Genomic DNA, 23462 nt, shown 5'->3' on the forward strand with positions numbered 1-23462 from the left:
TGAAAACTGCATGAGTTGAAGACCCCAAAGTGGTGCTGTGATCATCCTGACTCACCCAGCCCTGTCTCCAATGAGCCTAGTGGTTCAGCCTGTAATTCCAACCACTGGGGAGGCTGAAACAGGAGGAGTGCCTGGGTGACAGAGTTCAAGGCCAGCCTGGCTAACTTGCTAGGTCTAAAGGGTGGCTAGATCATCATGGAAGGCTTCCAGGAGGAGGAGGCTCCAGAGTAGAAGCGCTTCAGAGGGAAAACTAGCTGCAAGATGCCAGTCACAGACTGGGACTCTTCCCACTGGAGAGTTATTGAAGGGTTTTGTGACATTCGTTTTAGTGAATGAATGAGCATGCGCCAGCTAGGAAGACACTGAGAATGAGCAAGCAAGGTAGAGGATGGGAAGGGGCTCTCTCTATGCCGTGGGATCACAATGGCGCTACCATCTGGCCCATGTCCCTCCTTGAGCGTGAGGACCAAGGAGAATGAAGAGGCAGCAAACTTCAGATGTGCTGGGGCTGCCTCCCGCTGTGTGCTGCTCCAGAGAGAACCACGATGTAGCCTCTCATCCATCTCTGGTTAACCTGAGACCCATGTGTATCTGTGTGTGTGTGTGTGTGTGTGTCTGTGTGTGTGTGTGTGTGTGTGTGTCTGTGTGTCTGTATGTCTGTGTGTGTGTCTGTGTGCGTGTGTGTGTGCACACACACGTGCAGCTGGTCTCATTTCTCAGGAATCTCCTTTGAGACAAGCTCTCTCACTGGAGCTCATCACCAATTTCTTAGACTGACTGGCCAGTGAGCCCCAGGGATCCATCCCCCGTCTCTGCTTTCCTAGTGCTGGGAATATAATTGCATGCCGCCATGTTCAGCAATTTTATGTAGGTTCTAGGGATTGAACTCAGATCCTCATGCTTGCAAGGTAAGTACTGACTAAGCCATCTCTCAGCCTGTGAACATCCATCCATCTATCCATCCATCCATCCATCCATCCATCCATCCATCCATCCATTTTTTTGACTAACACTTCTCAGGCCTCCAAGTGCTGGGACTAAGACTCAGATTAGACCACGGTCCTTTGGCCTTGAAGAGTTTATTTACCCATTCCTTCTGTTACATCTACAGGGCTCTGGTCTGGGCTTTGGGCAGCCGAGGGGTGGTGTCAGGGCTCCAGGGAGGATTGCTGGCAGGGAGGCAGGAGATGGTTTTGGATAGGTGTGAGTTGTAATTATGCATCCAAGTCAGGGAAAAGCAGAAAGCCAGTGAAGATGCTGTTGGCTCCCTCCATGCCCAGCAGGGAGTTCTTGTCTGTGGCCTGCAGGTAAACAACCTCTTCTTGCTCCAGCTTCAAGACGACCCCACCTGTGGTGACCTGGAAGGTGTTCTGGACATAGTCACAGAAGGTGAGTACTTTCTGCATGCGGTCCCGATCATGGCCACGCATGAGGTTCACACACAGGTTCCCTCGGGAGCTGGCGTGGTAGGTGAAGTAGTAGAGGCCAGGCACCTTGCAGGTGAACTTGCCACTGCGTGGCTCATAATTTTGATCGACGTTGGTGATCACCTTTTCGAAGCGAATGGCCTGGTTCGGTCGCAGTGGGGTGTTGATGGTCCTCAGGGCAGAGAAGGCTACTTTCTGTGTAGCCTTGTAGTCTCCAGAGTCACCTTTGGGACCACGGGGTCCAGGGGGGCCTGGAGCACCCTTAGGGCCAGCAGGACCCTTGGGACCAACTTTGCCTGGAATCCCAGGGATCCCTGGGTCCCCTTTCTCTCCAAACTCACCATGGTCTCCAGCCAGTCCAGGGAGCCCTGGAGAAACAGAATCAAGAGAGAAGAGGAGATTAGAGGTCATTGTGACAAAAAGAAGAGAATGGGGTGGCACTTTGGGTTCTTCCTTGTGCTTCTCTGGGTTCAACTGACCTACTAAAAATAGTGGGGGTGCCAGATAAAACCTCCTAGGTCTTTCCACTGCAGGGATTTAACTCTGTGGACAGTCATGGGGAACTGATGTCCAGAGCTTGAGTGAGTGGCGCCCCCATGGAGCCATGTGACCCCCGATCTCGGTCAGCTCACACACCTTTGTCAAGGTTAAGCCTGAAGCGAAGGCAGTAAATTCACAGTATACATGCTATCCTTTCCCCTCCCTCACTCATGGCAGACATCCTTAATCGATTTCAGCACACCACTGGCTACACCTAGTTGGATGGTAGAATTTTTCTCACATCATCCCTCTAAGCAGTCATGGTCCTATCACCATAAGACATAAGGAATATTCTGGGGGGCTGGAGAGATGGCTCAGCGGTTAAGAGCACTGACTGCTCTTCTGAAGATCCTGAGTTCAAATCCCTGAACCCATGTGGTGGCTCACAACCATCTGTATGGAGATCTGACGCCCTCTTCTGGAGTGTCTGAAGACGGCTACAGTGTTCTTATAATAAATAAATCAATCTTTTTTTTTTTTAAAAAAAAAGGGATATTTTGGTAGAAAATCAGAGCACAGTGCCAAGAGGGTACACTCTAGCACAGTGGTTCTCAACTTTCCTAATGGTGAAACCCTTTTAATACAGTTCCTCATGTTGTGGTGACCCCAACTGTTGCTACTTTATAACTAACTGTATGTTTTCTACTTCTAAGAATTGTAGCATAAACACTGGACATTCAGTGTATCTAATATGTGACACACACCCCAACAGGGTCACGACCCACAGGTTGAGAACCACTGATCTGAAGACCACAGGTGTGCATCTTATATAATGCCTGTCATTCTTAGTTATGACACTGAGACACAATAAGGCACTGACTCTGGGCCTCAGCTTCCTCATCTGTAAAATGGGGATGATTGTGTTTTGAGGAAAGGTGAGGATTTACTGGGCTTCTGAGAGAAAATGGGCTGCCATTTTCTCTCAGCCCCTGGATTACAGAGAGAGTTTCACAGCAAGAAGCCTCCCAAGCCCACATCTGCCCTTACTTACAGATGAGGGTAGCTGCTTTCCCTGGAAGTGAGGATGAGTGCAGTACTGAGGCCCTGAGGAGTGTACTCCCTCTTAGCACGGGGGAGGACAGGACTCATTGTCTGGTATGAGGCCCACCATGGACTGGGCTTCCTTCCCACACACTTCTGTCTGCAAAAGGGCAATTAGAAGCCCTTTCTGAAAAAGTGTTGGAGTCTCGAATTCTCTTGCAATCCCTAAGGCAAGTGACTATTTACTCGGGAGATATAAGATGGAGTACACGACCAGCGATATTCGTGTGTCCCTAAAGTATACAGTACCTTTCTCTCCCTTTATCCCTGGAGTGCCTGGTTTGCCATCAGAGCCAGGGACACCAGGGATGCCAGGGATGCCGGGGATGCTGGAGACCCCAGTGCAGCTGCTTTGGGCCCGGGAGACATGGAACAAACCCAGGAGCAGCAGTAACAGGGGTGTCAAGACCTCTCCCCAGCACGTCTTCATCAGTTCAGCCTCAGGGGCCTCCTGCAGGGGGAGAACACAGGAAGGGTTACTGCATGGTGGCTTCCGTCAGTCATTAATTCATCCCTTTATTTATTCATCTACCCGTCCGTCCATCCATGTCCCCATCTCTCTAAGCATTCATCCATCATCACTCTGAAGAATCATCCATCCACCTCTTCATCCACACATCCATCCAATTACTCACCTATTCATCTCTTCATCCATTCATCTGGTCTCCATTCACCCACCTATTCATCTATCATCTATCTACACATCTCTTCAATCGTCTGTCTATCCACCATGCTACATATCTCCAATCATCCATTCATCTGTTTGTCCATCCACCCACTCACCCGATCATTCATCTATCTCCTCATCCATTTATTTGCCATCCAGCCATCCACTTACTCACTTCTTCATCTATCCATCCATGTATCCATATATGTAAGTATACATATAAACAAACATAAACTTAGCCGTCCATCCACCCATCCAGCTGTCTGTCCATCTGTCCATCCGTCTGTCCATCCATCTATCCATCCATCTGTCCACCCACCCATCATTTGTCTGTCCATCTGTCCATCCATCCATCCATCTGTCCATCTGTCCATCCATCCATCCATCTGTCCATCCTTCCATCCACTCACTCATCCATCCATCCATCCATCCATCCATCCATCCATCCATCCATCCATCCATCCTGCCATTCATCCCTGCATCCACCTACCCAACATCTATACAAATTGCCTTTCGTACACTAGACTCTGAGCATTCTATGGCAAAGGAAGAAATGGTCTTGGCCCTCAAAGTCTTTGGTAAGAGGAAGCAGTCAAAAAAGTACACAGGGAAATTGAATGGACAAGATGGATTGGTGCTTTGGTAGGTAAGCAATAGTACTCTGAGGGAGGAGGACTGGGTTGGGATTGGAAGGGGCTGATCTCACATGGACTGTCTTCTCCACAGGAGATAAGTAATGTTTTGGCTGAGATGTGAAGGCTCAGAAAGGACTGGGGTAAGAATGTTCCAGGATGAGGAGAGGGGAGCTAGAGAGATGTCTTGGAGATTACGAGTACTTGACATTCTTCCAGAGGACTCGAGTTCAGTTCTCAGCACCCTTATGAGGTAGCTCACATATGTCTGTAACTCCAGCTTTAGGGAACACAACACCCCTGGGCTCCTTGGGTACCGGCACTCACAGGCACACACCCCCAGGCAGACACATACCTACATATAATTAAAACTAATGAAAAGATGGGGCCAGAGTGATGGCTCAGTGGCTAAGAACGCTTGTTCTTGAAGAAGATCCGGGTTTGATTCCCAACACGCATTAATCAGCTCATAACTATTCCACTTCCAGGGGATCTGATCCTGACTTATGCAGGTACCAGATATGCACATGACATACGTTCGTACGTACATACATACATACATACATACATACATGCATGCATGCATACATACATGTAAGCAAAATATTTACACACATAAAACAGATAGAATTTATTATTGTTGTTGTTGTTGTTGCAGTTGCTGTTTTTGACACAGGGTTTCTCTATATAGGCTAGCCCTGAACTCAGCGATCCGCCTGCCTCTGCCTCCTGAGTGCTGGGATTACAGGCATGTGCTACCACTGCCACTACCACCCAGCATAAACCTAATTAAAAAAAAAAACAAATAATAAAATATGTTTCTTTAAAAAGAAAAGAAATAGAATGTCGCAGGAGAGAAGATGGTGTGGTCTGGGGATAGACCACAAAAGGATAGACAGAGGATAGACCACAAAGGCCCAGCACCGAGGCTTCACCTGATCTGGGTGCTGGGTCTGTCTCAGGCTTTCTTTTTCCGCATTTCTCATGTCTGAGCCAGGGTGTGTACGCAGTTAACACACAGTGAGGATGGTTATTGCTGCACAGAGGACACCGGGGCTCAGTGAGGCCAGGCCACTTGCTCAGATCATATGGGAAGGAATGGTGTCAATGTCCTTGCCCGCATCCCAGGCCACCTTTGCTGGAAGAATATTTGCAGGTTCCTAGGGGACCATCGCTCAGCAATAGAACTGTGTGGCCTGTTTCTTATCCCAGGGGATCAAGAAGGCTTATGCTGTAGGCTGTTTTGAGCAGATCTGTGTGGCCATCCTGCAAGCCTTTGGTCAAAGATTTTCCTCCAGGAAGCTCTCCCAGCCTACCCACCCATGCACACAGCAAGGGATGCCCTGCCTTCCTCCTATGTAGCTATGGAAACCCTGGTGGGAACAAGAAACCCCGAGCTCTTGTCAAGATCTGCTACTCCTGTGACTGGATCCCCACAGCATCTGAGATGTGGGTTGTGATGGACTGCTCATCTCCCAGATGAGGAAACTGAGGCTCGACAGCTTGAAAATACTTCCTAGTATCACCCAGCAAGCTGTTCAGGGGCAGGGCTAAGACAGGACTTCTCTCTGGGCACAGTTTACTGCTCTGTAAGATGGGGGCAATGCTGATCTCTAGTCTACATTGGGACCCTCACATTTCAGATTTGGGGAGTCCCTCCAATCCTCCAGGCTGGACTAGCCACCTCTTATGCCAGTCCACCACTACAGCCCCTCACTTTCTAGCATGAATTCTGACTACCTTAGCTTTGAACTCCTGTCAGCTACTGTCCAGCTGCGTGACCTCAGATCCTAGTACATCCAGACATCCGGTCTCTTGAATATGTCACTTTTGGCTTCCATGGCTGTCAGTGATATTAAGTGAGGCGGCACTGGGAGGATTAAGGTCTTTTGGGTAGCATGTGCCCTTTACAGCTATGGCTTTGTCCCTCAGGATTAATAAACAATGGCCTCCAATCCCAGGTGTGGAGGACACGTGATACTGGGCAGGAGAGGCCAGGGTTCTTATCCTATCTCTGCCTCACTGACATTCTCAAGCCTGGGGGGCATCAAGCTTGGTCTCTGTCAGCGTTCACTGCACCCATAAAAGGCTACGCTCTCTCCAGAATGGATTTGGGGATCAGCGAGGTTCTGAGACTGGCTGAAGATGACCAGCATACAAAGACAGAAGTGCCATTTGGTTTAAGTCTCCATGGTTCCTGAGACCATGATCCTAGCAGTTCCTATTACAGGCTGCCTAGCCATCCATCCCCTGGGCCCAACTGATCACATACCCCTCCAACCCTACATCACTCTAGAGAGCCTGTGCCAAGGACCTACGCTTGGGCTCTGAGAGTTCACCCCAATTAATAGTAAAGGTGTTCGTAGTTGGAAGCAAGGCCTGTGTTGGTGAGTCAACCCTCCTCTCCCTGCCCTGCCCTGCTCACCTGTGTATGGAATCCTGGGGTTCTGTGATACTTCTAGGCCAGACAGCAGTAGATCCCCAGAGCCCAGAGCCTGCTGCTGCCTTGCAGAAAGCAGAAGTCTGGGTCCCTAGAGGCAGGAAGGTCCTTCCCTTGCTGTCCCCTCCCAAGACCCAACAGGCTGACCCCTTCTTTGTCACTCCTCTGTCCCCTCATCCTGCTGCCCTCAGGAAGTTTCAGGTCCTGTTTCTGCTTCTGGGGGAAATTACTGTAAATGACAACTACGACCAGTCTGGTTTCGCCAACTCAGCCCCTGTGGGAAGGGGGAGGTTGCAGGATTGGGGGGTTGGGGGGCATTGAGAGCACAACCTGACCTTGGGGACTATCCCCAGCTGGTTGCTTGCCTGCCAGAGTCTTGTGAGCACTTGACTTCCACAGAGAAGTTCCTCCACAGACACAGAGAGGCCCATCTATGGCCTGTGCCCTGGCTCTATAGTCAGAGACCCTGATTTCTACTACGGCTCTGTCCCTTGCCAGCTAAATGCTCTCAATCTAGGGAGCCCGGGGGAGCCCCAGTTTTCCTCCTCACTGTGTGATGGAGCCATGTCTGTAGACACTCCATGGCTCTCACAGGCCTCCGGCCTCCGAGGCTGCAGGACTGGAGAAGACAGGGAGGAAGGGAGAGGTTGCAGCTCGTGAATTGTTAATGTCCTTTCATGTCCTCGGCTTCCCCTTTCTAGCCTTATCTCTTCCTCTGCCCCCCTCTCCCCACCTCTGCCCTCCTCTCCGTCTTCAGAAAATAATCTAATAATGAATTTTAAATGTATTCATTACTTATTCATTCCACTGCTTCCACTCCCACCAGGGCTTGGAGCCCTTGACAATAACAGCCGCGGGGAGGGGACAGTGGCCTGCGGATCGACAGCAAGGCAGAGCTGCGGAGGGGCTTGGAGGTCACTGTGTCCACCCGGTCCCCCATCCTACACTCAGGGAAACTGAGGTTCAGAGGCATGAGTTATCCTCCAACAGGCCTTTTGAAGTGAGGGCAGTTACCGTGAGCTATACAGTCTTGGGGAGAAGACCTTAGGGGTAGCAGCAGGCCCTGTCGTCTGGGGGCATCCCTTTATGGGAGGCTGGGGTTAGACACTGAGTGTTTCTGTGGTAAATTCCACAGAAAAATCAGTGAATTTTAGAACCCCTACCCTAGGGTAGGCCCAGAAGCCAGAGAGCTCAGGGGCCAGGGTCTAGCTGTGCTGCTGTGGCTGTGTGTATGTGCAGGTGTCACCCAGCTCCAGAGTAGATCCCCAGAGGGACGAGAAGGAAAGAGAGGATGGATACATATCTTTAGGCTCAGCCAAGATCAAAAGAGACGAGAGCTGATAGCCATTCGCCCAGGGGACCCGCTATCACTTACTTGGCTTTGAGACAGGGTCTCACTCTTTTTAGCTCAGGTTGGCCTCAGACTCAAAATCCTGTTGTCTCTCTGTCTCCTGAGTACTGGACTTACAGGCACGCATCAAGATCACCAGCCTCGGGTCCTTCTGAGGGACCTAGGCTGAGTCTCTGATTCCTCAGTAATTGTCAGTAAGAAGGTTTGAACTCCCCAAGTTTGAACTCCAGCTTTCCAATCATGTGGGTGAAGCAGGTTGTTAACTGAGGTTCTCTCAGAACATCTCAGAGATGGGGGAGCCTGTCTCCTGGGGCTGTTGGTGAGGCAGGGAAGGAACCCTCAAAGTCCAGGGTGCCTTCGACAGTATTACCTGTATGAAGAGGGGACAGACTCGGAGCAAGCAGGGTTTATGCACTGGAACCAGGAGCTGAGGCGTCCCTGAGCCTCTGAGTGAGACGCAGTACTGCTTCCTTCCCGTCCTCACAAAGAGGGGCGACCCCTAATATGTGGGGAAAACAACAGAAGCGCCAGTTGCCCGGGCCGAGGAAGTCTTCTGCAGAGGGGCTGATCTCTCTCTGCTTCCCACGCTGTCCCGCCTTTCAGTTCCCACCCCTCCGCATGGCCAACAGGCTGGCACACTAAGGTCTGTCCCTCTTGATTTATGGAGGACAAGGGAACACTTACGGAGGAAAGGGCTGGGCGAGCAAGGCTGCTTGTTTCCTGAGCACGGCTTCAGCTCTGGCCGCATGGCCGACCCAAGCGCTGTATTGATTTTCTTAAACCAAAGAAAAATGAGAAGAAAGATTTATCACAGGGAGCATCGCTGGGTGACCTGTTAAGTGGCTGATGGAGGGGCAGCTGGGAATGCTGTGGCCAGTGACCCAAGCTGGCTGTGCCAAGTGCCCAGATGCGGTGATCCAGGCAGGGTTCCTCAGCCCTGGTTCTGTGTGTGTATGTGTCTGTGCTATGTATGTGTATATGTGTGTATGTGTTTGTGTGTATATGTGTGCGTATGTATGTGTATATATGTGTGTGCATGTATGTCTCTGTGTGTGTCTCTGTGTGTATATGTATGTGTATGTGTGTATGTATGTGTGTATATGTGTATGTGTGTATATGTGTGCGTATGTGTGTGTCTCTGTGTGTATGTGTGTGTATGTGTATGTATGTGTGTATATGCGAGTATATGTATGTGTATGTGTGTATGTGTATATATGTGTGTATATGTGCATATGTATGTGTATATATGTGTGTGTATGTGTGTCTCTTTGTGTATATGTATGTGTATGTGTGTGTATGTATATGTATGTATGTGTGTATATGTATGCATGTGTGTGTCTCTGTGTATCTGCATGTGTATGTGTGTGTATGCATGTGTATGTGTGTGTATGTCTGTGTGTATATGTGTGTGTCTCTGTGTGTGTATGTGTGTATATGTATGTATGCATGTATGTATATGTGTGTATGTGTGTGTGTCTGTGTAGGGTGTGTATATATGTGTGTATGTGTGTGTGCCTGTGTTTGCATACACACATGTGCGTGTGTCTTTATCTCACTCCATGACATCTTACCTATTTCATGAGCCCCCACTGCAGGCCAGGAGGGCATCACAGGAGTCCCACATAGAACTGTTCAGTCCTGTGAGGGATGCTGACCCTACAGTCCACCTGCTTCTACGTAGGGGCTTGAAATCTAGTTTTGTTTTAAATCAGTCTTTAGGTTGACTCTATATGCTACCAGTCTTGGGAAACTGAGCTCTACAGAGTCCTGAGTTTGAGGTCCAAGTCTATGAAAGGTGCTGTGGAGACTCCCGGGGGAGCAGGCTCCGTGGAAGAGGCGATCTTGATGGAAGGACACTGCCCAAGCTGTGTGGATGGTTTCTGTAGAGTGAAGGGGTGACTAAGATGAAGGCATGGAAGTGAGAAATGACCCCTTGCAGAATAAAAGGACCAAACTGGACACAGAACACTCCTCCATCTGAACTGAAGATGATTGACTGATCGATCGATTGATTGACCGACTGGCTGACTGACTGATTGATTGATTGATTGATTGATTGACTGACTGACTGATTGATTGATTGATTCACTAATATCATGGATGAATGCTAACCTGGTATACTCTACCACTGAACCCCATGAGCCTCACGTGACAGGGTAAGATCTGGGCTGGTTAGGACTGGTTCTCCCAGACTCAGGGGACCTCCTTCATACTGCTCTGCCCCGACAGTTGCACCTTGTGATTTTTTTTATGTTTTATTTTTAATTGTGTGTGTGTGTGTGTGTGTGTGTGTGTGTAGTGTGAAGGGCATTCCATAGCAAGGGCAGGTGCCTGTGGAGTCTGGAAGAGTCCATCAGATCTCCTAGAGTCACAGGCAGTTGTGAGCTGCCTGACTGGGGTGCTGGGGCCCAAACCCCAGTCCTCCGCAAGACCAGCACGTGCTCATAACCACTGAGCCACCCTCTCCCCTGAAAATTGTGCTTTGCATTTTACTGCACACAGGTACCTACAGCAGGCCTTCCTGATCCTCCGAAGGCTGCGGTGGCCAGTCCCTGCCATCCCGGATCTCAGCCCAAGCCTCACAGATTGTCCAAGCAGCCTTGTTGTAGACAGCCTCCGGGGGTGCCTGGAATCTGTGCGTCAGACATGGGGGGTGCCTCTCTCTGCTGCCCACGGACCCACATTCATCTCAGAACACAGGTGTGACTATCAAACACCTGGTCGCACGGGACGGACTTACAGCCTAGTTACTACTGGTTTCTGTTGTCTCATTCATTTCTTTGCTTTTAGTCCTTGACTTGCCCACTTCAGCATTCATTAATCCACTCCAAATCATCCCTTCACTCAGCATGAACACCCACAGATGCAAAACCACACATTCCAAGTTCGAGGCCTGCTAGTGAGAGATCCGGGCCAGGCGTATTTAGTGATCTATTTATTTCTCTGTCTCCCCACATGAACAAAAAAATAGTCCCACAAGGTGTCGATAAACCACAGGAATAGAACCAGTAGGTGGTTCCCAGAGATGCTCTGAGGAAACAAAGGACTAATGGATCAGGAACCAGGGTGGCCTTCCTGGAGGAGGAGGTCTGAGTGAGGATGGGGAAGCGGTGCGAGCGAGGTGGGCGGCAGGGGGCTGGAAGCAGCCTGCCATTCTAGTCGGGAAACAGTAGGAAGCCAGAGAAGACGCTGTCGGAGCCCTCCATGCCCACCATGCCGTTGTAGTCGTTGACCGCCAGCCACACCTCGTCGCCCCTCTGCAGCCGCAGGAGGACCCCTCCGGAGCTGACCTGCTTGCTGTTGGACATGTGGTCGCAGAAGCTGGTCATCCTGGTGTTGTTGAGGTGCAGGTGCACGCACAGGTTGGCCGTCTGCGACGCGTAGTAGACGAAGTAGTAGAGGCCGGGCACTTTGCAGGTGAACTTCCCGGTGCTCGTGTCGTAGTCCCCCTGAGGGTTGGTGATGACCGAGTTGAACTTGACGAGGCCGTTGGCCGCGGGGTACTGGGCGGTCTGCCGGGTGACCGTGAACACCGACTGGTGCTTCTGCTTGTATCGCCCCTCCTCGCCCGGCTCCCCGGGGGGGCCCCTGGAGCCGGGATCCCCTGGCAACCCAGAGGTCCCCATGGGGCCATTTTTCCCACGATGGCCAGGCATGCCAGGCTCACCCTTCTGACCCTTGGGTCCTCGGCTCCCAGGGATGGCTGGGATTCCTGGAGGGAGAGCAGACAGGAAGGAAGTGATGGGAGACAGGAAGAGGGACCCGGAGTGGGTCTGGCAGTGACTTGTAGCCCACACTTCCCAGATAGCTCTGCCCAAGGGGAGGCGGGGAGGGGGATCTGTTGTAAGTCCTGCGCTTGGTCTATCCCTGTCTCATTTTTGGAATCTGAGGTAGAAGGGTCTAATTTAGCTTCAGCCTGATGAGCTGATTTTCTCTTTTCCTTTTAAGGTCTCTACTTCTCTCTTGATATTTAACCCCAGCTTCCTCTTCCAGGAAGCCCTCCTGGACTGCTACCCTTGCCAGTTCCCTGCGCCCACCCCCCACCTCTGAGTGAGAATCTGTGAAGATTTATTAGGTAACACTCTCAACAGCTCGTGGGCCTTCTACGCTCAGGCTAAGCAGTCTAGGGTCAGCCTCTCCTCTCAAGAGGTTCACTGAGGCAGGACGATCACTGAGGGCTTAAGACTGACTGCTAGTGAGACCCTGTGTCAACAAGACCAAAACTAAAACAAAATGAAGCAAGAAGAGAGGGCTGGTTCGGGACCCAATGGATCTGTCCTTCAGGCTGTGTGACCTCGGGCAGGTGGTTTCCTTCTCTGAGCCTCTGCTTGCTATGAAGGCTGAGCACAGGTTAGGCACGTGGGAGGCAGTGTGCTGTAGCGTCAGGGGCTGGTGATGGCTGAACAGCGCTATCTCAGCCTCTTCATGGGGACGGGGCAGGGTAGAGCAGGAGAGGGCAGTGGAGCAAGCGTCTCTGGGTGTGACTCAGGGTGTGACTCAGGGTGTGACAGTCGCTTGATCTCTCTGAACCCCAGTTTTGACCTTCGTAAAGGTTTCTAAGGGTTTATCCGCTCTGAGAGATGGACTTGTGCAGAGTGCTCGGAGCTGACCCGGGGCCGGGGGACCTCAGGACGCTCCTCTGCCAGCCTATGCACAGGGTTCCCTAAAGTGCTGCCCAGGGGGAGCTCACTGGCTCCCCAGAAGTGAGTAACTCCTTCCAGGGTCGCGAGACTTCATTTGTTCGCTTGAAGGGAAGAAGTCTTTATAGGCGTTCTTAGGGCTGATGTCAACCCCCTGCCACACCCCTCTATCCCCACGAGTTCTGTTCAGCCATGCTTAGCCTCCCTCATGCCCAGACGCCCCTGACCCCCCAGAGAAGCATGTTCACTGGGGAAGGGTCTCAGTGCCTGCCTTCCTCTCTTACCTAACCCTAGCTGCCCACTCCTTTCCTTGGCCCATCCCACACCAGGACACTCATGAAAACATCCTGGGTGTGGTCCTGACCACCATGCCCCTTGCATCCTCATTGACAGAGACCATCACACCTGCCAGGTGATTCATTTTGTCATCTCCACAAACTTACTCAAAGCTGTGACACCCTGAGAAACAGGGATTGCAGCACCCATTTTGCAGACGTGCAGACTGAGGCACTGTGGGGGTTTTGTTTTGTTTTTGTTGTGCAAGCTGGTAAAGAGGGAGGGGGCAGACCAGCTTTGACCCTTCTGTAGGTGCACCAGAAGCAGTGTGGGCCACCTTCCCTACGTGTCTGCCTGCAGAGTGAACAGGCTGTCACCTGCCTCCAGGCACAGAGGCTCCCCTTTACCCCCTTCCACAGGACTAGGCAAATGAGGGTAACACGCTGCAAGGTCACCAGAGTCAGCTTGGGGGCAAAAATCTGGTCTGTGAGGATCTGCAGAAAGAGAAGGCTCTTGCTTCCTGCCCCGGGGTCAGCCTCCGCCCAGGCAAACAGACTTACCTGGCTCACCCTTGGGCCCCTGGAGTCCGTCGTGCCCATCTTTCCCAGGGGCCCCCGGCATGCCTGGCATCCCTGGGATCCCGTAGCAGCCAGTGCTGGCCTGGCTCTTGAGCGGTAGGACCAGAAGCAGCAGCAGCAGGGAGAGCCCACACTGGGGCTGGCAGCTGGGTCCCGCAGCCATCCTGAGGAAGGGCGGGGGCGAGATGGGGGAGCTGGTACTGAATTCTCCCTTCGTCTCCTCCTTGTCCCATCCCCTTCCGGAGCCCTTCACCCCGGGGAGTCCACATCTGTCCTCAGATGACCGTTGGCTGATGGACAGATGGAGAGCAGGCCTCTCTAAGTCCCAGGCCTTAGAAAAGGCCCATCCCAGCAAAGACACCCCTAGCCCTGTGATTCAGGACGGAACCTGAGGGGAAATCACAATTCGTTCCCACTGCAGCCGGGTCCCAGCCTCACCTGAGGGTGTAGGGGACTTCAGGCCTAGTCACAGAGATGTCCTGTTCTCCCAGGCAGGAAGACACTGTTTCAGAGTGGTCAGAGAAGAACTGCCCAGAGCAGGGGCCCCTCCCCTCCCCCACAGCACCCTAATCCCACATCCCCTTTCCAGAAATCTTCCCTGACTTGACACTTTCTTTTAGATTCTCAGCCAGGCTGACCACAGCGACACCTCTGCCCGCCCCTTGCTTCCCTGGCCATAGGTCATGTGTGCCGAAACAAGGAAGTGTCTGCTGTCCCTTCATCCTGGGAACACCAGTGGGCACACGCGCGCTCATGTGTGTGTGTGTGTGTGTGTGTGTGTGTGTAGACCTGAGCCCAGAGCATAGCTGTCCCCAGCAGGGTGACTATTCTATGACATTCACTGTGCTTGAGGCTTTGTGGCCTTCAGTCTCCCTGAGAGGAAGTTAAAGCCCCTCTTCCAGAAGAGCTGTTGGGTGACCCCTGTCTTCAGCAGCTCCCCAGAAACAAGCCTTGCACGTAGTTGTCAAGTGGCAGGCCTTATTCTAGAAACGTCCATGTACCCCTTCCAGTTGCCAGGCTCAGGGAAGGACGCCAGGACGAACTTGCCTTGCATGGGTGCACCAGCTGCCGGGTCACAGAGCCAGAGCCTCGGCTCCCCCTGACCAGGAGACACGGTCACCGCTCTGCAGACTGATTATCCCCGCTGGAAGTGGGAACACCAGGACATGATTGGCACTACCTCTTCTTTTGCCAGCCCCCACCACTTTGATGGTTTTCCCACCCCCTTCATCCTGCCCCACCTTGTCTCTGGTCCTGGGACTTAAGTGGTCCTGCCAGGTCTCTCTCCCTGTCTCTTTCCTCAAGTGGAATTTATGGGAGGAAGGGAGTTTGGGGTGGTAGAGGAGCCCATTTGAATGCTCTTATCCAGATTTGGGGTTGGATGGGGGTCCTGTGGAGAGCATTGTGGGGGTATCTACATCTACGCCAGGCTGTCCTCACACACCCTGCATACGCTACACCTTGACCCACACTAGCAATCAGGATATCTAGCTGTGAAATCCATAGGGTCTTGCTTTGCCAGTCCTCCTGACTATCCCTACACTTGTAGGCCAGGTAAGGTAAGGGTGGGGGTGAGAACGCCCTGGCATCCTAGGACTGGGAGGAGCAGGCGTGGTGGGCTCTGCATTGTGAGGTGGTAATAGTAAAACCCGTGCTCTTCTGTCTTTCGCCTCTGTGCCTAGCCTAGCTCTTCCAGCAGGTGGCAGGCTCGGCCCGTGCTCAGCCCTCTCCACCACGCCCACCTTTCTGCCAGGCTCAGCTTCCAGGCTCAGAGGAATTGGGGATTTGTAGGTGAAGGGGTCAGAGTGGCTGGAATGTGGGTTGAGGAAAGGGTCAACGCTCTCCACCTACTGGGTCAGCCATGTCCCCAGAAAGTGACAGGAGCCCTCCACTTTGGGGCCAGACAGCCTGGCTTAGATGTAGATCCTCCACCTTCCAGCATGGTGCCTGACGTCAGGGAGCCTCCGTGGCTGTTTTGTACTCTGTGGCTGTAGACCCGGAGTCCCCCAAGTCACTGTCTTTCCCAGCCCCTGGAGGTGTGCACTAGCAGTGCTAGGGCAGAGTGGACCAAGATGAAACTAAGAAGAAGCTTTGAGAATTATGTGGTGACCTGGAGTTGAGGGGGTCGTTCTCTCTGGAGTGTCTCACTTCTTCCTGACCCCAGAGGCTCTTGGCTGCAGGGACAGGGCATGATTATGTGTGTCAAAATGTACCTGCAGGCCATGTCAGGGATAACTCTGAGACCAGGTGCACCAACCTGTGAACAGGAGGGGTACCTTCCCCCCCCCCCCCGGACTCTGAGCCGTGAGCTCTCAGAGTTATCAGGGGGTTAGTGTGGGAGAAAACACAGGCTTTCGTCTTCCTGTGTATGTGGATATATGCACATCCATTACAGGTGTTCATGTATGTGTGTGTGCATGCATGTGCACATGCATGTATGTATGTATGTGTGTGCACCTGTGTGCGTGTGTGCATGCATGTGTTTGGAGATGTAACTAGTGTGTACCTCCAAGGCTGTATTTTAGGGTTTTGAGAGGCAGTCCCTGAGCCCACGTTTTGGTGAGGAGTGGGTGAGCCTCAGCCCAGGAACATAGGGGACCACTGTGAGTCTCAAGGGTAGTATGTGTGTGAGCAGGAGACAGTGTGCATGTGTGTGTGTGTGTGTGTGTGTGTGTGTGTGTGTGATTGCAGTGAAACTGTGTGTGCATGACTCCATGCGTGATTGTGTTTGAGACTGTGATTGTGAGAATGCAGCTGAGTACCCAAGATCCTCAGCGGTCCCCACCCCTCAGGGCTGCTAAGCAGTCAGGGAGAGCAATCCAGGCTCCAGGTCTTCCTGGAAACTGTTCAGGAAACCCAGCTCTGAGAAAGACTGCTGGGTGCCCCTGAGCCACTAGTTCACCCTCTCTGAGCTGGGCTGCAGAAGCTCCTGTGTGACTTTGTTCAAGAATAGCTGGAAAGACTGGGAGGGTATTGATCCGATAGTCCAGTCTCCACCCCAGCTCCTTGCCTGAGGTACTGACCCGGGGCTCAGTGTCCCCTGCTCCAGTCTCTGCCCCATCAGTCATCTGGGAGGTGTGGTCAGAATCCTCACCTAGGAGCTTGCTTATCAACACTGACCAAAACAGAACAGCAGACCCTGGGCCCAGCTTTCACACCCTGGCCACAGCTGCCCCTTCCTTCTCCAAGCTTCCATTACTGGCACCACTTAGCAGATTTGGAAACTGAGGCCATATGGTGTGATCTGGCAGCTAGCAGGAACTGGCATCTGGAGCCTGGTTGATACGCCCTTGCCTCCCACCCCACCTCAGTGTATACAGTGCTAACATTGCTGTCCCTCAAGCAGTGAGCAATGGGTCACTTTTATGCCAATTTCCTGCTCAGTGCCCCAAACAGCCAGCCAGCCACTGCACGCCAAGTCACAGACACAGATGGGGTCATTTATTCCAGAAAGTGCTTAAAGAAACCACTGGGCTGTGTGCAGAGACATCAGTCCTCAGTGCCTTCCCGAGCCAGCCCCTCCTCCCCGCCCCCCCCCCACCCCGTGCTAAAGTCCTTTCACTTTGCAGAATGCAGAGGGAAGGGATGCAGGGCGGGGGAGCCTTGCAACAGGGGAGTGCAGGAGATGGCAGACTGTGGGGCGACTCCCCAGCTCAGGCCGAGGGGAAAATAAGGAATCCACTGAAAATGCTGTCGACTTCAGTACCCTGGTAGATGCGACCCTTTGTGGGGTCCTTCTCGATCCACACCTCGTCCTCTCGTTGCAGCTGAAGCACGGTGCCCCCTGCTAACACCTGGAAGATCCCCTTGCTGTTGGTGTTACAGAAGCCCAGGGAATTCCTGGGCTGGCCCCGGGAGGAGGACACAATAGACAGACAAAGGTCCCACTTGGAGATCACTTGGAAGGTGAAGTAATAGAAGCCGGGTACCGCACAGATGAAGCGACCTGTGCGGTTCTGGTATGGACTCTCCTGGTTGGTGAGGACCTTGTCAAAGATAACCACGTTGCCCAACATCGGTGGGTTCTGCCGAATGGCTGAGAAAGCTGGCCGGGGCTGGTCCCTGATATTGCCTGGATTGCCTTTCGCACCCTTTGGTCCTTGGGGGCCGCTGTTCCCCAGGGGCCCACTGGGACCCGGGAATCCCACATTGCCAGGTTTGCCAGGGGACCCAGATTCCCCCGGGTCTCCTTTAAGACCTCGGATACCGGTCCGGATGCCGGCAGCTCCTGTGTGGAAAGAGAGCAGATTTGCAGGATGTGGAGTCAGGTGGGGCATTGTGGGTAAGGAGTCCAGAGCCTGCCTGTCCTCGCAGAAAAAGCCTTTGCTTTGAAGAGACTGAGTCTGACTGGCCTGACTGGCTGTGTGACCTTGGGCAAGCATGTCAACCTCTCTGAGCCTCTGTTTCATCTACAAAACCGAGTGAAGCAAATGTGGCAGACCCTGCATTTCATGGCTGTCACCTCATATGCCTCTAGGTCACTCAGATTTAGGACCCTATCAACTGTATGCAAATTAGCACGGATGTTGTTGAGAGTCCTTTTGGCCTGCAGGAGACTGGGAGGCTCAGAATGGCAGGGGTCTCTTCTTCCGGCTCTGGTCATAACTCCTCCCCTCGGGATCATGAGTTCTAACAGGGTAGAGTGGACAGAGGGGCAGGGACAGAGTAGAGGACTGGAAGGAAATGCAAGGGAGAGCTACTATTGGCTGATCTTTCTCCACGCACCAGGCAGGGCTCTGCCTCGTTTTTTATGGAGGAGGAAATGGAATCTCTGTAATTTTGTTTGAGGTCCACCGACAAGGCAATGGCTCTCATCTCTAGAATCTTGAGCCTCTTCTTTTAGACCCTTCATATCCCTTCTCTGTGTAGCCTACCTAGTCTTTGCAGGAGGAAGGGGGACAGGGAAGGGCGAAGCAGGAAAGGGTCACAAAGAGGTCTGGGGCTGCGGATGAGGTCCAAGAGAAGGCTAGGCCTTCAGCTTCCAGGGTGAACTGCACACAATGCACCATTGCTTCCCAAGACCCCCTAAACCATTGCCTCCGGGATGGCAGGAGCAGCGCCCCAGCCAGAGAGAACGCTTACCTGGCTCCCCTCTCTCTCCTTTGAGACCTGGCCTCCCCGGGCGGCCAGGAATTCCTGCAACCCCATCCTTCCCGTTGGGTGCTCGGCAGACATCTTCAGCCACAGTACACACCAGGGTCATGACTAACACACAGGCCACCAGCCATCCCTGAGAGGTCTCCATGACGTCCCTGCAGAGACACACGGGGACACTAGGCATGCAAGACACCCAGATCCCATATCTGTCCCATGATGACATGTCACATGTCCTACATGCAAGGTTATGTGACCCAGCCTGGGGCCTCAGCGCCCATTCATAGTCTCAGCACCTGTATTGGTTACAGGTCCCTGATCCTAGCACTAACAATGACTTTGACCCTAACCCTCGCTAGAACCCTTACACCGACCTTAACCCTAACACCCAGCCCCTACCCTAATCCTATCCCTAACCTATAGACCTAGCTCTAGCCTTAATCCTGAGCCTGACCTTGACCCTGACCTCACCCGAGCCCTAGCTCCAGCCCTAAACCCCGCACTACCCTTTTCCCTGCACCTGCCCAGCGTTTGATCGTATATCCACACAGACCTCCCCACCCTCTGGACATGCAGGCTCGCACACTCCCACGGATGATGGATCTCATTGAACAAATATTTACCAAGTGTCAGCACTGTTTTAATTACAATCTCCGGCCCAGATGGCGAGCTATGCACACTCACAGGATTTCACAAACATCTGCCTGCTCTCCGGCAGCCTCAGCCCCTTTCCACATCCATATGAGGGCTGACTGTCCCTGCAAACCCCTCCGCTGCTGGGCTCTGGCTCCCCTCCACGCGCTCGCTGGCTTTCCGTGATTCTGAGTTGCTACCTCTCACCGTTCCCCAAGCTCTGGCGGGAGGAGAGGGTCCTTCCACTCAGCTACTCTGGGTCCTGTGTCCGTGTCCCCAGCCCATCCATCCTCCCACTGAACTGGCTTGTAGCAATGTTCTCCCCTCTCTGCCTCAGTTCTCCAGAGTGGTCCAGCTAGCACTGTTTTCCCAGCCCCCTCTCCCTCTCTTGACCTCACCTGCCTCCGTGGTCTGCTCAAATTGGATGTTCCAGCCCTTTGCTGATGGTGGGACACCCGTCAGCAAAGGGGTGTCACTGCCACAGCGCCACCAAGTTTCACATCCTTTCCCACTTCCCTTTCTTGGAATCTACCCCCCACCCCCGAACTTCCCCAGGGCCAGACACCACACACACACAAATTTTAAGCAGACATCAGCAAGTTTGGGACAGGGGATGTCCTATCCAGCCACAGTTGTGAGGAGGGCTCTGGAGATGGGGGCCAGGGGTGGGTTGGGGCTCTTCATGGCCCAGAGAAGCAAAGAATATCAGAGCAGAAGGACTCTGTAACCTGGGGCCTTTTCCATGATTAGGGAAGACACAGAGTGCATGGCCAAGTGCTTGTACAACTCAAAGGAACAGGGAGAACAGGCCACTGGGAGGCCGAAGGCTCACAGCAATGGGTTTTGGAGCTCGCTGCTCCCTAGCAGCCTGTCTTTGGGAAGCTAGCACATCTCTTAGCTCTCAGTTTCTTTCTTACTTTTCTTTCTTTCTTTTTCTTTTTCTTTTTTCTTTTCTATTATGGATACAACATCCTGTCTGCATGAGTAACTGCAGGCCCGAAGAGGGCGCCAGATCCCATTACAGATGGTTGTGAGCCACCATGTGGTTGCCGGAATTTGAACTCAGGACCTCTGGAAGAGCAGTCAGTGCTCTTGACCACTGAGCCATCTCTTCCTTTTTTTTCCTTTTTCACTTTTACCCACTGACCCCAGCATCTGTTCTCAAGACAGGTGTTCTGGGCTGGCCTTGTCATCCTGACCCTCCCATCTCTACCTCCTGAGTGCAGGGATTACAGGTGGGCTCCATTATGCCTGCTTTATTCAGATCTGCCCATCGAACCCAGGGCTTCATAAATCCTAGGCAAGTGTCCTACCAACGGAGCTATAGCCAGGCCCTTTAAATCAATATTTAAACAACAACAGAGCCACAAGGCTGGTGGGCGGCTCAGTTTAGAGACTCGCCTAGCACAGATAAGGAGCCAAGTTTCATCTCAGCACTGATTTAGAAAGAGACACACATACATATTTTCAGTTAAAACAAACAAACAAACAACGACAACAAAAACCCTATCATTACATCAAGTATGGTGGCACATGCCTATGATCCCAGCATTGCTGAGGCAGGGCCTGGAAGATCAGGAACTCAAGGCCACCTTGGTTGAGGCTAGACCGGACTACATGAAGCCTTATATAAAGCAACAGCAACGGAAAGAAGAGGCAGAAAGTAAAGACACTAGCCGTGAAGCCTGGTGAGCCGACTTGTCTTCTGATCTCCACAGGCATCCTACGGCATGCACGTGCTCATACAGACAGATAAGTAGATGATAGATAGGTAGACAGACAGACAGACATAATAGACGTTCTTAGGACATGTCATCTCTTATGGCCTATGATGAGACCCTCAGGACCTCAGCTGGGTCAGTGAAGGGCATCCGAACCTCACATATGTGCCGATAGAGAAAAGAGGGGAGGGAGATTCCATCAAAATAACAATAACAATAACTTCCGGATGATTTGTGGGATTGATGTGTTACATACAAAACTGACTTTTGGGATCAAGCCTGATTATTTTAGTTCGCTTCCTGAGGGCCACACGGTGGAGGGTGAGAACCCATTCTCAAAAGTTGCCCTTTGACCCCCCCCCACTTGCACTCTGCATGTAAGCACACAATAAATAACTAGACGTAACACTAAGATTTTACGTTAAGTTCTGTGGGACAATAAAGGCTAACGGAAAACCATCACTACATCTCTATGAGGCCAAAATCATTCTGAGTTACTGACGTCCTCCCAGGTCACAGCTGCCTTCACAGAGTGAACTGTACATTATGCAAAGGGACATTCCTGAGTAGCGGGTGACCCTTGGCTCTCCTTAGACACAGCTCCAGCTTGGCTTTGAAAGGACGTGGTTATCTGCCTGCCTTGTGCCCGCTTGCATGCGAGATGGTGGTACTCAGCAGGCGGCCTGAGCACACATTCAGGAAGTCCAAGCAGTCAGGAAGCATTAGCACACCAGACAGTGGCGGCTCACGCCTTTGATCCCAGCACTCAGATATCTGAGTTTGAGGCCAGCCATGGTCTGTGGAGCAAGTTCCAGGACAGCTGGGGCTACACAGAGAGACCCTGTCTTTAACAACTAAAAAATAAATAAATAAATACATAAGTACATAAATACATAAATAAAATAGGAAAACAAACAAACAAAAAGCAAAACATGAAGAAACAAAACGCCAAAGCAGACTCACAGCAAGCAGTAGCATGGAAAGTAGGCCGCCTGGCCTGGGAGATGATGGCTCTGTGGGTAAAGCACCTGCCTTGGGTTTAATCCCAAATTTAATCCCCAGAACTTGTGTAAAGTTTCTGGGTTGATGCCTACCGTCCCTGTGCTGGGGAGGTGAGGACAGGTGAATCCTGAATCCCAGCGGCCCAGGGGGCCAAGCCTACCCAGTGAGTTCCAGGCTGGTGAGAGGCTGTCTACTAACAAACAGATCGGGTTGTCCTCTCCCCCGCCCCTCCTCTGTCTCTCTGTCTCTGTCTCTCTCTGTCTCTCTCTGTCTCTCTCTGTCTCTCTCTGTCTCTCTCTGTCTCTCTCTGTCTCTCTCTCTCTCTCTCTCTCTCTCTCACACACACACACACACACACACACACACACACAGTGGGTCAGCAACAACTCGGGAAATGTTGCACAGGCAACATCTTCAGGCAGATACAATGTCCACAGGCACATTCTTCCCTGTCTACAGAGCTCAGACACCAGGAGGGGACGCAGAAGACTGTGGGACAGGAGAAGCCCTTGCAGTGTTGCTTACAAAGTCATGCAGAGGGGAGTCAGGGACATGAGGAGTAACAGCAACAAATGTGTGTGTGTGTGTGTGTGTGTGTGTGTGTGTGTCTGTCTGTCAGTTTGTCTGAGTGTGTATTCTTCTGTCTCTGTTTGTCTGTGTGTCTGTGTATGTCCTTGTATCTATGTGTGTATATGTCTTTAGTGTGTCTGTGTGTGTATGTCTTTGTGTGTGTGTATATGTCTGTGTGTCTGCTTATGTGTATATGTGTGTGTCTGTGTCTGTATGTCTGTGTGTCTGTGTCTGTGTGTGTGTCTCTGTGTGTCTGTGTCCATGTGTCTGTGTGTGTGTCTCTGTGTGTCTGTGTCCATGTGTCTGTGTGTGTGTCTCTGTGTGTCTGTGTCCATGTGTCTGTGTGTGTGCCTCTGTGTGTCTGTGTCCATGTGTCTGTGTGTGTGTCTCTGTGTGTCTGTGTTCATGTGTCTGTGTGTGTGCCTCTGTGTGTCTGTGTCCATGTGTCTGTGTGTGTGTCTCTGTGTGCCTGTGTCCATGTGTCTGTGTGTGTATCTGTGTGTTTGGGGGCTAACCAGGCCTCACACATCCTAGGCCTGCTCTGTTTCACTGAGCTGCAGCCCCAGCACTCCTTTTACATCTTATTTTTGAGACAGCCTCTCTAAGTTGTACAGGTTGGGCCTGAATCTGTTCTGTAGCCCAGGCTGGCCCTGCCCTCACAATCTTCCCACATAGCTGGGATTACAGGCCTGCACCACTAGACCCAGAAAGACACATCTTTTCGATGATTCAGACTCTTTCTGGTGGTTTGTCTCCCTCAAGGACTGTGCTCTCAGACCTTAGGCGAGCCCTGTTTTGTGGCAGTGTTTCTGTTGGTGAGCAGGGGTGTGGCTCTCGGACATCACACTAG

General features: G+C 52.1%; 3 protein-coding genes across 5 annotated transcripts; all 3 read right to left on the reverse strand.

Moving 5' to 3' along the window:
* Window positions 1-1060: 1060 nt before the first annotated feature.
* C1qb (complement C1q B chain) lies at window positions 1061-6890 on the reverse strand. The gene is made up of 3 exons (XM_052177792.1): window positions 6733-6890; window positions 3258-3459; window positions 1061-1795 (listed from the first exon to the last, which is right to left on the reverse strand). Exons 2-3 carry the CDS (start codon window positions 3436-3438, stop codon window positions 1215-1217), a joined length of 762 nt encoding a protein of 253 aa, XP_052033752.1. The 5' UTR covers window positions 3439-3459; window positions 6733-6890; the 3' UTR covers window positions 1061-1214.
* A 4128-nt stretch (window positions 6891-11018) lies between these two features.
* Window positions 11019-14148, reverse strand: C1qc (complement C1q C chain). Its single transcript, XM_052177793.1, has 3 exons — window positions 14031-14148; window positions 13575-13756; window positions 11019-11810 (listed from the first exon to the last, which is right to left on the reverse strand). Exons 2-3 carry the CDS (start codon window positions 13753-13755, stop codon window positions 11254-11256), a joined length of 738 nt encoding a protein of 245 aa, XP_052033753.1. The 5' UTR covers window position 13756; window positions 14031-14148; the 3' UTR covers window positions 11019-11253.
* Window positions 14149-17011: 2863 nt separating this feature from the next.
* On the reverse strand, window positions 17012-19822 carry C1qa (complement C1q A chain). 3 transcript variants are annotated; one of them, XM_052177795.1, is made up of 3 exons: window positions 19718-19822; window positions 18675-18844; window positions 17012-17820 (listed from the first exon to the last, which is right to left on the reverse strand). In XM_052177795.1, exons 2-3 carry the CDS (start codon window positions 18835-18837, stop codon window positions 17246-17248), a joined length of 738 nt encoding a protein of 245 aa, XP_052033755.1. In that variant the 5' UTR covers window positions 18838-18844; window positions 19718-19822; the 3' UTR covers window positions 17012-17245. The 3 variants fall into 3 exon arrangements, with proteins under 3 accessions (XP_052033755.1, XP_052033757.1, XP_052033754.1); XM_052177797.1 differs by lacking the exon at window positions 19718-19822 and adding an exon at window positions 19310-19474; XM_052177794.1 differs by lacking the exon at window positions 19718-19822 and having other exon boundaries at window positions 18675-18895.
* Between the last annotated feature and the right edge of the window lie 3640 nt (window positions 19823-23462).

Source organism: Apodemus sylvaticus, chromosome 3 (genome assembly GCF_947179515.1).
Source record: "Apodemus sylvaticus chromosome 3, mApoSyl1.1, whole genome shotgun sequence".
Lineage (NCBI taxonomy): Eukaryota > Metazoa > Chordata > Mammalia > Rodentia > Muridae > Apodemus > Apodemus sylvaticus.